Raw genomic sequence first — 12,323 nt, 5'->3', positions numbered from 1 at the left:
ATTTCCGACTTACTAAACTGTGATGGTGAGATTTATACTTATCAACAATTTCTTGCTCTCTCAGGGATTGAATCTACATGTAGAGATTATCATATGGTTGTTAAAAACATCTCCATTAAATTGCTTTAGCTTGTGAAAGCACATCTCAGTTCCAACTCAGTGTTACGGCAGACTCCTAAACTTGTTATTGGAGTTGTTAATATTTTGAATATGAAGTGTAATAATTCTTACATCAGAAAGTGTCTTAATCCAGAAATCAGTTGTTACCCAAAAACTCTGAAATGGAAACAATTACTTCTCCTATACGTTTCATTGTGATAAACTGGTCAGCAATACATTTTTACTGCCAAATAAGGTCAAGGAAACTCATTTTAAAATATTACACAGGTATTATCCGTGTAATGCATTTCTTAATAAGTTTTAAAAAGACATCTCACCACAATGTTGTATTTGTAATCTTGAATTATGAAACTCTTTTACATTTATTTTGTAATTGTGAATACTCTGAAGACTTTTGGAAGTAGGTATCTTGTAGTAGGTATGTTGGTTTTTGATACATTCCACAAAATAATCAGAATAGATGAAGCTATGATCTTCTTCTTGGACTGTAATACTGGCTCAGATTTGATAATTCTTTCTGGGAGGTTTCATATACATAGAGCTAAAGTAATGTCTATAAAACCCTACTTTAATTTTTTTTGTAAAGATCTTAAAATATTCCATGACTCACTGAATTCAATCACTAGCAATAAGACGTGTATAAAAACATATCTTATATTGAAAAAAATAATTTTTAAAATATAATGTTTTACTCTGTTTCCCCCAATATCTGTTCGTCTTATGTTTAATGTAAAATGTCATTGTAAGCTTTTATGAAAGTTGAATAAAAAATAAAAAAATAAAAAAAAACTTCTCAACTGCCTGTGTGTGTGAGTTGTATGTCATCCTGCTGTAAACTCCACCCCCGAGCTGTAGAGATGGAGCGGGCAGATCTCGCGAGCGCTCGTCCTCTCGCGATGTCTCACAGCATCGCTGCCCTGCTGCAGTGCGCGTATAAAGCAGCGAGCCTCGCGGGCACTAGAGGAGGAGTTGCGGCAAGGTCGCGCAGCATCACGGCGCACATTAGCCACGGAAAGCGCGATTCACGGACATCTTCTGGTTCTTTAAGGTCCCTGTGAGCGCACACTCGGAGGATATTTCACTGAGCGCGTTAAACTTGTCAGGAGTTTTTGACTGGAAGTGCTGCTGATCTCCGTTTGCATCCGCATGTGCGCGTCGCGCTGAGGGTTCGGAGGAAAGCGCGGCGCGTTATTTTAGTCTTCCTGCAGCATCAGTGTCCGCGTTCAGTCACATCCATCGACTCTTCGGCACTTTTAACGGACAGTATCAGCTTTTAGAGAGCTTTTCTGACTCGTCATGTCGGCATCACCTCCGCCTCTAGCCGACCCGGGCTACTCTCTCTCCGCGCCCGAGCCTGACGCGCTCAAACCCGCCGGTCCCACACCGAGCCAGAGCCGCTTTCAGGTGGACCTGGTGTCCGAGTCCGGGCATACACACGCCGTCTCCGACTCATCCCCGCCCGCGTACGACGCCGAGCCGCCATCCTGCGCGCGTCGGGACTCTGCGGCGGGCGGCGAGGAAGCCAAGGGCCGGTTTCGGGTTGTGAACTTCGCGGCCTCGAGCCCGGACGCCGCGCCGGCGGACAGCGCGCAGAACGGGGACACGGTGATGAGCGAGGGCAGCCTGCAGTCCTCCACCGGCGGCCAACAGCACCACCACTACGACACACACACCAACACATACTACCTCCGCACCTTCGGACACAACACCATCGACGCCGTGCCCAACATAGACTTCTACCGGCAGACCGCGGCTCCGCTGGGCGAGAAGCTCATCAGACCCACCCTCTCCGAGCTGCACGACGAGCTCGACAAGGTACAGCCGCACCGCACACTCCGGGCACAACTGGGGTAGTAGCCTACTGAACACACACTCCGGGCACTACTGGGGTAGTAGCCTACTGAACACACACTCCGGGCACTGGTGGGGGTAGCACTGAATGCACATTTCAGACACTAGTTTAGTGGGTTAGTACTGAATGCACATATCGGACACTAGTTTAGTGGGTTAGTACTGAATGCACATATCAGACACTAGTTTAGTGTTTTTTTACTGAGTGCACATATTGGACACTAGTTTTGTGGATTAGTACTGAATGCACATATTAGACACTAGTTTAGTGGGTTAGTACTGAATGCACATATCGGACACTAGTTTTGTGGGTTAGTACTGAAGCCACATATCGCACACTAGTTTAGTGGGTTAGTTCTGAATGCACATATCGGACACAAGTTTAGTGGGTTACTACTGAATGCAGATATCGGACACTAGTTTTAGTTGGTTAGTACTGAATGCACATGATATCAGACACTAGTGTAGCGGGTTAGTACTGAATGGACATATCAGACACTAGTTTGAGTGGGTTAGTACTGAATGCACATACACTAGTTTTAGTGGTTAGTACTGAATACACATATAAGACACTAGTTTTAGTGGGTTAGTAATGAATGCACATATCAGACACTAGTTTTAGTGTGTTAGTACTGAATGCACATACACTAGTTTTAGTAGTTAGTACTGAATACACATATCAGACACTAGATTTAGTGGGTTAGTACTGAATGCACATATCGGACACTAGTTTAGTGGGTTAGTACTGAATGCACATGTCCCAGTTTTGTCTGAAATTACATACATTTATTGAATGATGTTCAGTAAGACACTGTCTCATTTCTTCTGATATTTGATGAGATTGCAGGATTCATATCATGTGTGATACTTCATAACACTTTACAGAGTCCACATGGACCTGTGCAGTAACTGCAGTGCATATAAGGACCGTGATGATGGGAAGTCTTATCTGAAGATCAGACTCTTCACTGTATCATTGTACATGTAGTTCTCTGTTATGAAAACGCAAGGCCAGGCTGTGTTTACATTCTTACACCAGACTCAGATGTGCTGAGAGTGTGTGTTGCTGTTAGTCTTGCTTTCTCTCAGGCATTGAGAGCCTTTTGTTGAGACTGATAATCTGCGTTGTTCATGAAGTGATTTGTTTGCTATGTGTAAGTCTGTTTAAAAGCCTGTTCTTTTGATATGAACAGCAGATGTTGTGTCCATGTTGGCCTCACAGCGCTGAAACGCACTTGCTGAATGACCTGGCGCTGATGGACTTAGGGAGCAGTTTTATCCGGAGGCATGACGATTTAGCTCTGACACCACTGGCTATTATGACTTGGCAGTTTATCTAGTTTAGTGCATTTGTACCAAACTTTGATGCCAAGTTTTAGAAAAGCCTCTTTGATTCAAAGTACATGACGCATAAGTGTTTTAGCAGTAGTTTCCATTCATTTGAGCCTGAACTGAGTAAGAGAGCTCTTCTGAGTTAATGACTCAAGTAGAGCCATTGAACGATTCTCTTAGGCAAATAAACCGATGCGCGAGATAATGTGTATATAAAAATACATTATAATATCAAATGCAGCAGTGGAAGAAGACATGTTTTCTGCAGGGTTCGATAGAGCTGCACGATTATCACAAAAATCATAATTGCCGATTATTCCCTTGAAATTGTAATTGCGATTATTAATTACGATTATCACAATTTTCATTGAATATATATATAGGTGTATTATAATACATGTTTACATAAAAAGTTAAAACACACACAAGTACTGTCCCCCTTTCCTTAACATACACATCAATTTTAAGAATGACTAATAGTAAAGACTAGCCTACAAATAGATAAAAATTAGGACTATGCTAAAGCAATTAAATAGCAGTCCCAAACTAGTTTTTGTTAATACAATGTTGATATGAGCCACCACAGTCATTTAAAAATATAAAAAATAACACAAAGTGAAAATAAGGTGGCATTTTTGGGTTATGGTAACGACAGTTACCATGGTGAATACACAATACTAACAAGAACTGTTAATGAAACAGCTCCTGGTGAATAGAATGAAAATCATACCTGCGTGCAAATCCTTCTCAGCTAACACGTGATTTATTGGTATTTTACTTTTATTTCGTGACTTACTAATTTACATTGTAACGACGTTGCATGCTCGTAGTTTCTTTTGCACTTTATACAGTGAAGCGATACACAGCGCGCCGCAGCATTTGCGCATACAATTGAAGAGTGGCGCTACGAGCACAGTATAACGGCTAACAAGACAGTAAAGTCAGTTTTTCTGAGGTGAAAGTCTTTTTATTTCAGCGTACACTTGCGTCACTGCCTGGTATGTCATATTGTGCTGGGTTTTCTGAAGTAGTCGTGATTCGTCTCTCATAACATAATTATGCTCTAAACACACACACGCAGAATGGATTTTCTTTTGTAATCGCGGCTTTGAACAATTACGTAATCGTGGCATCCGTAATCGTAATCGCGATTAGAAATTCGATTAATTGCGCAGCCCTAGGGTTAGATGTGTGTGTTGAAGCATGGATACTCTGACGGCACTAGTTTTCTTTTGCAGTAGTAATTGTAATCATGAGACAGAACAAAGTAAAGCCTTCTGAATAGGATCATAGATGTTTTTGAGAGCTGACTGAAATGGTAATTGGGTTAGTGTTTGTGAACCCTGGCATCGCTAGTACCAGTTCTCCTTGTGATGTGATGAAACCTCGAATGCTTTGTAGTCCTGCATGAGTCATGAATGATTACTGTGTCTTGTTGAGGTGTGCCGTTACTTCACTTACGGTGTATTTACACACGGTCACACACATGGTCTCGAGCGAGCGGATCACACTCAGTCTAGTCAGCAGGGCTTTAATGAAGGACACTGGGTAATATGTGCTTTGTGAAGAGAGGGGCTTCCTTCCAGCGGGCCATATCTGTGAAAAAAGATGTGTTGCAATAGCAGTGTTTGTGGTGTCTGGCTGGAGCTGTTATAAGATAGATTTTAATTTGTCCTCAAATGAAATTTGTTTCCACCGTAGATGCGTACATAACACAAACACACATAACATGTTAAATTATCAACGTATCATACAATTAACAAATAATTGCTGACATCACAAAAAAACAACAACAACATCGAGAGCATAAGTGACGTATCACTTCCTCACACTTTTATTTTTAATCTTTTGTTTTGGGAGGAGTCAAATTTACATATGTGGCTTAAACAACCAGATCTTTGTTTACACTTGGCCAATTCATGACTGGACTGCATCTTAAACCACTTCTTGAAGATCTTTGATAAAATTTAGTTTAGAAGTAGGCTTATCTGATTGGATTTCGGCTGCCGGATTGAATCAAATCTTGAAAATGGGTTGTTAAAAAAAGAAAAGTGGAAAAAAAAGGAGGTGGATGTAGAAGAAATGTAATAACTTTAAAATAGGTAAAAAAAACAATTTTTATCATTGTATTTGTGTGTATCCTTTTAGTACAGTAAAGAGAGATTTTGATGCCATAAAATAATCCCCATGAACAGCCATCAACATCAAACAAAAATATACTTAATTTATTTTATTTTTTAAATCACTGAATATAAACTACATTGGCACAATCAGATGAACCAGTTGAGAGTAGTTTCTAACAACTGCATCCCTTTTTGAATGTTTGTTTTTGTTCTGGGTCACATCAGGGGCTACAGAAGCTCTAAAGGAACATGGTGATGATGGGAGGACAAATTAATTTTAATGCTTCTGCATTCCCCAAGAGACTTTGCATTCACTATCCAAACTTGAGTTATTTGCAAATGAATGCAAAGTTTCTTGGGGTGAAAACGCACAACTTTTGTTAGGGAACGCGGAAGCATTAAAGGGATAGTTCACCCAAAAATTAAAATTCTGTCAGTATTTACTCACCCTCGTGTTGTTCCAACCCCGTAAGACCTTCGTTCATCTTCGGAACACGAATTTAAGATATTTTTGATGAAATCTGAGAGCTGGATCGATCCTCCATACTAGTCCATAGGCTTCTTGAGGGATTGAACTTTCCGGCCTAAAAGTTATTAAAGACATCGTTAAAATAGTCCAAGTGACTACAACATCACAGGAACTAGGAATGATTTTAGTTCTAGGAACTTATTTTGGGGAACTCAATTAGCTCCTACTTCAGAGTCGGTCTAAACCAGCACTATAGGAGCTACCAGTTACGTTAGTGTCGACTGATTGGCCAAGCCAACGCATGTAACACTGCAAGTTTTCATAGATTTAGTCTAGCCCCACTTTTTTGTAAATGCCGCTCTTAAAGACGTCACTGTCGGCAGAGGTACAACTGTTTTGTACAGTTTGGAATGAAGTTAATCTGTGTGGAATTTTACAAAGCTATTTTCTTCTTGTTGTCCATGGTTGTCAATTAATCATCTGTAATCCGGTCCAGATAATGTGAAACACGTGCTTGTGCACCATTTCAGAAATCAAGTTTGTCATGTGAAGTGGCTGATGTTATTCCTCTTTGTCTAGATGGATATTTCGATAAGTGGTCTGCTTTGACATGTTGTGTAAAGCTAACAATAGTAAAGTCATGTTAAAGTCCTCATGCTTTCGATCGAAGCTTTTTCCTGTTGAAGTTACACACAGGATGGCACTGTACAACAAATCCATGACTGAATTAAAAGTGTTTTACTGGCTGCTGGAAGTGAATTTAAGCAGATATTGATGTGTGTGTCAGTGAGAATTTTATGGCTGTCAAACGAACGCTGTGACACTCGACACACCAGTACAGTTTTCCAGCTGTTTCTTGTACAGTTTCAGTACTTCAATAGAGAAACACCAAATCATTCATTTATTTTGGCTGTGTTGAAGAATACTGAAAGCGTTGCAGGTTTTGGTAGCTTGACTGGCGTTGGATGGACACTGATCACGGAAGCATGATATTGACGAGTAATAAAGTCCTGTCAGGGCGGATTTATTCATAAGTGTGACGGAGCAGAAATAGATGTTGAAATACTGATGCTGTGAGAGACCAACAAACCGAAAGACTAATTTATTGTGACAGGCTCATTGGAAATACATTTCTGCAAAATGGTATTGCGTTTTGTCTCTTGCACGTTTCGAGTGAAAGGTCCAGTGAGTGGCTCTAAAAGCATGTTCAATTTGAAACCAATGAATGTATTTGAACGTTATTTACGTAGGTTGTTGTATATTGCAGCAGTTCTGAAGTGAAATGTCCAGTGAGTGATACTTAAAGGTCAATCGCATTTGAAATTGATGCACATCCTACACTAAGCCCTTAACATACCCAATACTGTTAACAAAAGCAACATGACATAAATGCATTTGCTGAAGCATCCATGCCATGTAAGCTTGCTTCAAGTCTTTGTGCTGTTCTATCTATTCTACCGGGTGAGCTGGTGAGCAAGTCTGCTACACAAGAAACGCCACACATATGGAGCGGGTCAGGTGATGCAAACATCAAAATACATTGGTTTACAAATCACTATGGTAAACAGATCATAACATAATATTGTGCAAGGAACCACGCAGAAATAAGTCTTTATTGATCCATAATTTGCCCCTGTAATCACAAATTGCTTTGCTGTTTTACTGCCTCTAGTGTTCATTTCAGCTGGAACCTGCAGCGATTGAATGTGTTGTGATATCTGTCAAACTGACACAGACCGGCTCGGGGTTGGAAGACTTTGCTTGAGTGACTGTGGCCAGATGTGCACGTCCTGCTGTGAGCGTCTCTGTGACTCCGTTGATGTGGTGCTAATGCTTACCGCAAGATGCTCAGCGACGCGTAAACCTGTGGCGTAACCTGGGGGTTCAGTGACAGAAATTGAGAACCACTATTTTATGGTTTCAAATAGAGATCATGATTTTCCCGTGATTCTGAACAAAGACAGCTAAATAAAATACTATTTACTAGAGGACCTGACAAAAATATTAACTACTGCAGTCTGTTTAAATATGTTTAATTAGAATTAATTAATAAAAAAAGTGGTTTGAATGATTTAATTTAAAAAACTTCCCATGAAGCTGCAGTCCTTAACTTTTTTTGGGTTAAAAATTATCCAAAATAAATTGAGCAAGTACATAACCAGCCAGTGTTCAAAACTCTGTGTTGAACTCGATTCAAACCGGTAAGCTTGTAATAATGTTGTTAACTCCAGTGGTACTTGTGGATTACAGCGGGAAATGGAGAATGACTGACAGCCGCAGCGAGTGAAGACTTGAATGTAATGACTTAAATATTAATTTCTACCTCACATTAGACTATAGAATGGCTTCTGAACACTAATAATGTAGTGCACGAAAACTTTATTGTGCTTTTATAATGTATTTGTGCCTTTTGTGGGGCTTAACAATGACCGAATAGTATACGCACAATATGGGATTTGGATCGGCCTCGTCTAACCGATACCCGGTGAGAGAATGGCAGTATCAGACCCGATACTGAGTGTCGGATCAGTGCATCCCTAGATATAAGCGATCGTTAGATTTAATCAGCGCGATTTACTGCAATACTTTTTTCCCCTTAGTTGGTCAGAACAAAAGGGGATGTTACTTGTTCAGAGGACATTTTCATGCTTATGTTGGTCATACTTCCAAAAAGTGTAGGCCAATCTGTGATTGTGAATGCCATCCGCACCGACTGACAGCCGCACATTCTCCTCAAAACACCGAATTCATCCGTGCTGTGCCGTGCCTAGGCACAACCCACGCAAAGGAGATCATTCCGCGAATAACTGCAATTGCATATTTCGAACAGAGATGGCGACAGAGAACTCCGGACTGCAGCTTTAATTTTTTTTTAATTTAAAGACTCATTTTTTCTAACAGTCACTTGTTTCCACCTAGTGGCATAATGCAATGATACTATTGTTATATGAAGTGCCAAGTTGCTTTCAAAAGGTGTTTTGCTCTATTTTGATCTCTACTGTAGACATCAGTGTTTATATCCGAGCTATACACTTTTATTTTAGTACTTCTGTGATAATTTGAATGATTGCAAGACAAAAATAATGACTATGTTGTTGAAAAGGCTGTTTATGGAGTGGTTTTATACTTATACTGTACATTATAATTGCTCTCTCTGGATCATAAGCAGTGCAAACACACATCTGAGTGTTCAGGTGGATTTTGGCAAGGTTTAGGAGACACAGCGAATTGTCATTTAGAAAAAAGATTGCACGGCTGTTTGAATTTTTGATGTTTAACTTGAAAGAATATTATTCAGGACTGAAGTGTTAATAGGAAATTCTATCCAGTAAAAGAACCAGTGGGATGTTGAAATTTAATTTTTATTTTATATTATATAATTACAGAATCAACCGTTAGTCTGTTAGTCCCCTTCAAATGTTCTCTTCAGTACGAGGGTCAGAGTCGGACAGCTTCACTGACCTACCGTGAGTCTTCAGTCCTCTAATGTAAGGCCTTATATAGGGCTGAAACGATTCCTCGAGTTACTCGATTACAAAAATTCCTCGAGGCAAAAACTCTGCCTCGAAGCCTCGTTAAATTCCTATGACGCGCACTATACGCGTGGCGCAGGGATTTGATTGTTTCACACGGACCGTTTATTCACACGTACCTGTTCAGGAAGCATATATTTTGAATTTAGTTGGCGCGATGGCGGAGAATAATATGTAAATAAACGGCAGAAATTGTCTAAAGTGTGGGATCATTACACACTTAATTCTCTTAATACACTTAACTCACTGAAACAAGGTAACGTAGTCTAAGCCTATTGATGTTCGCTGATTTTAATCCCATACTGTATTTGTAGCGACGTCGTCGTGATGCAGTTTGACTAGATATGATTTTTAGCTTTGATGACATTTTTTAGCTTTGATGACATTTTTTAAGTAGTAAACGTAACTATCACGTTCAATTGCAAGAGAGTATAGCCTAAAAAAGGAACCCCTTCACACACACACACACACACAGACACACACGCCAGTCAGACCGATTGCAGCAATGCATCACATATGCTTAAACTTATGTAGCCACGCAACAATTTCAGCATGCATTCACTGTACACACCGGGACGTGGTGGAGGAACAAATATTGTATTGCAGTCTTTGCGAGACCTTGTTTGTATTTCACGTCTGCCAAATACAGACAACAACAAAAAATTAAAGTCCCCAGCCTGTTGGTTTTTAATAAAGATTCGGAGTACTCATTTTTCAGTTAAAACGCACGGAACAAAAAGTGCGTTGGCTTTTACTGCGTGTTCAACAACAAGCCACGTTACAGCTCTTCTTCAGCGTTAAACTACCAGAATACACAAATGTAAGGCCGTCTAACTCGATCCAATGGCAGTATTCGAATTAGCGGTGAAGGTCTTTGCGTGTTACTGTCTTTTCTCGTGGCAAAGTATTTTTGGTTAAATGCAATACATTTTATCTTATGTATTAACTCGTTTCATCTGACTCCATAAAATGAAAAGGTTTTTCAATGATATCTGTGCATCATTAAATATACGTTAATGTTTGACTATTCCTTTTAACTCCAATGAAAATAAAGTCTGTTAGAATAATCAAATATAACAATTTATTATGTCAGGTAAATGTATTATTACAATTCCATAATCAATTGAAAGATAATCAATGCAAACCATCAAATGTTCTAGAACAAAGAGGAAAAAGTTTACCCGACAAGAAATGCGTGAGGCTGAGAGTCTCACAACTCTCAGCCTCACGGGCCGATCTCAGATATAGAAAAGGCCCTGAGCTCTCGCTGCGTTTCATTATATACCCAGACCTCATTTCAAATCTAAACATCATTCACAGTGGAAATTTACCTGTAATGGCTCGTTTCCACTGAGCAGTACGGTACGGTACAGTACGGTTCGGGTCGGGTCGGGTCAGTAAACCATGATCCGGCTAGCGTTTCCACCGCCAACAGTACCCTACTTGATAGGCGTGGTGTTTGCAGGAAAGAAGCGATCAACGTCATTTTCGCGCGAAGAAGAAAGCGACAAAGTAAACACTAATGGATGGCATACAGCAGATCTTGTCCTTGCTTCTCGGCATGTTTGTCACAAGAAGACAAGCGCCGACATTAGGCATTTCTCAATAACAAGTATGTAAAGTTCTCAGCAGAAGGACTCCCGAGGACGTGAGCCCGGTAATTCTCCAAATGGAACAGCGCGTTCTTGAAAGTGTCACTCAGCTCGCTCTGCATGTACATTTTAGGCAACAATAAAACGAAATATATTATAAAACACCACTCTGTCCCTTTTCGTTTTCATTTAAATACATTTTAAACATTATAGGCACACAAATGTGGTTCAGGCAATGTATAGACCTGATTATATTATTTACTGCATGTTTAACGTTAGCCTATTTATAACAAAACGAAATATAAAACACAACCCTGCATCTTTTCGTTTAAATTTTAAAAATATTAAACATATTCCTGGCAATATTTGCATTTGTACAAATGTTGCAATAAACAACATTACAGTGATAATCTTGTAATAAAATAAAAAATGACAAAACTCAACCCAGTTAAATTTCAGTTTTAGCAATAATAGCCATTATAAAAGTATAAGTAAAAGGTAACGTTACAAGAAGCTATACAATAAGAGATAAAGCAAAAAATTCAGTCAAATATACAAATTCAGCGCTGGTCTAACATTAACGTTACAACGGAAAAGTTAAATAGCCTAAATATATGAAACTTCACTTAACCCTCAGCCAAAACGATTGGCCAGGGAACGAATTATCGATTCACGAGACCAAAGATCACCCGTTAAATTTACACAAGACGAATTACCACTACAGAGTCAGCGGCAAACGTCAGAACGACTAGCCGAGGAAAGGCTGTTCCAGGCGGGGAACATGAGCGCCGAGCGCCCGGTGATCGCCTGGAATGGATCAAATTATCATAAATCATTATAAATAAACCACAGATTTGAGCTTTGAACAACTACATTCTCGTCTGAAAAACTCTTAAAACTACATTTCGTGAAAGAATAACCATACTATTATATTCCAACTGTATATTAAAAAAATGGCGCTGCTTTTGTTGTCATTCCCCTTGTAGCTCGCGCAAGTGACGATACTCTGTCAACCAATCAGCGTTCTGCAGTGAGTCTAGCTCCACCCTTTAGTACCGTTCCACTGTGCTAGGTACCCCAACGGAAGGGTACCCAAAAAGTGGTACGGTACGGTTCGGCTTTTTGGTACCATTCACAACTTTTGACAGTGGAAACGCAAATAATTGCGTACCGAACTGTACCGTACCGTACCGCTCAGTGGAAACGAGCCATAAGTCACCATTTGCTAGCAGTGGAAAATTAGCATTCAGTCAAATGGTCGAAGGTGTTAACTCAAAGACACACCCTCCAGTATTGGAGGGTG

The 12,323-nt window shown here is 40.0% G+C and overlaps 1 protein-coding gene across 2 annotated transcripts in view; it reads left to right on the top strand.

Moving 5' to 3' along the window:
- Nucleotides 1-1,009: 1,009 nt before the first annotated feature.
- slc12a2 (solute carrier family 12 member 2) overlaps nt 1,010-12,323 on the top strand; it is a 121,006-nt gene continuing 109,692 nt past the window's right edge. The window contains exon 1 of one of the 2 annotated variants that reach the window (XM_077243436.1): nt 1,010-1,935. In XM_077243436.1, coding sequence (XP_077099551.1) covers nt 1,417-1,935 — 519 coding nt within the window. In that variant the 5' untranslated portion in view covers nt 1,010-1,416. The remainder of the gene's footprint in view (nt 1,936-12,323) is intronic. The other variant, XM_077243437.1, reaches the window with a different exon arrangement.

This window comes from Siphateles boraxobius, unplaced genomic scaffold (genome assembly GCF_051911475.1).
Source record: "Siphateles boraxobius isolate OS27281-9 unplaced genomic scaffold, OSU_SipBor_1 25, whole genome shotgun sequence".
NCBI classification, from domain to species: domain Eukaryota; kingdom Metazoa; phylum Chordata; class Actinopteri; order Cypriniformes; family Leuciscidae; genus Siphateles; species Siphateles boraxobius.
This window is presented reverse-complemented; position numbering and strand designations above follow the sequence as displayed.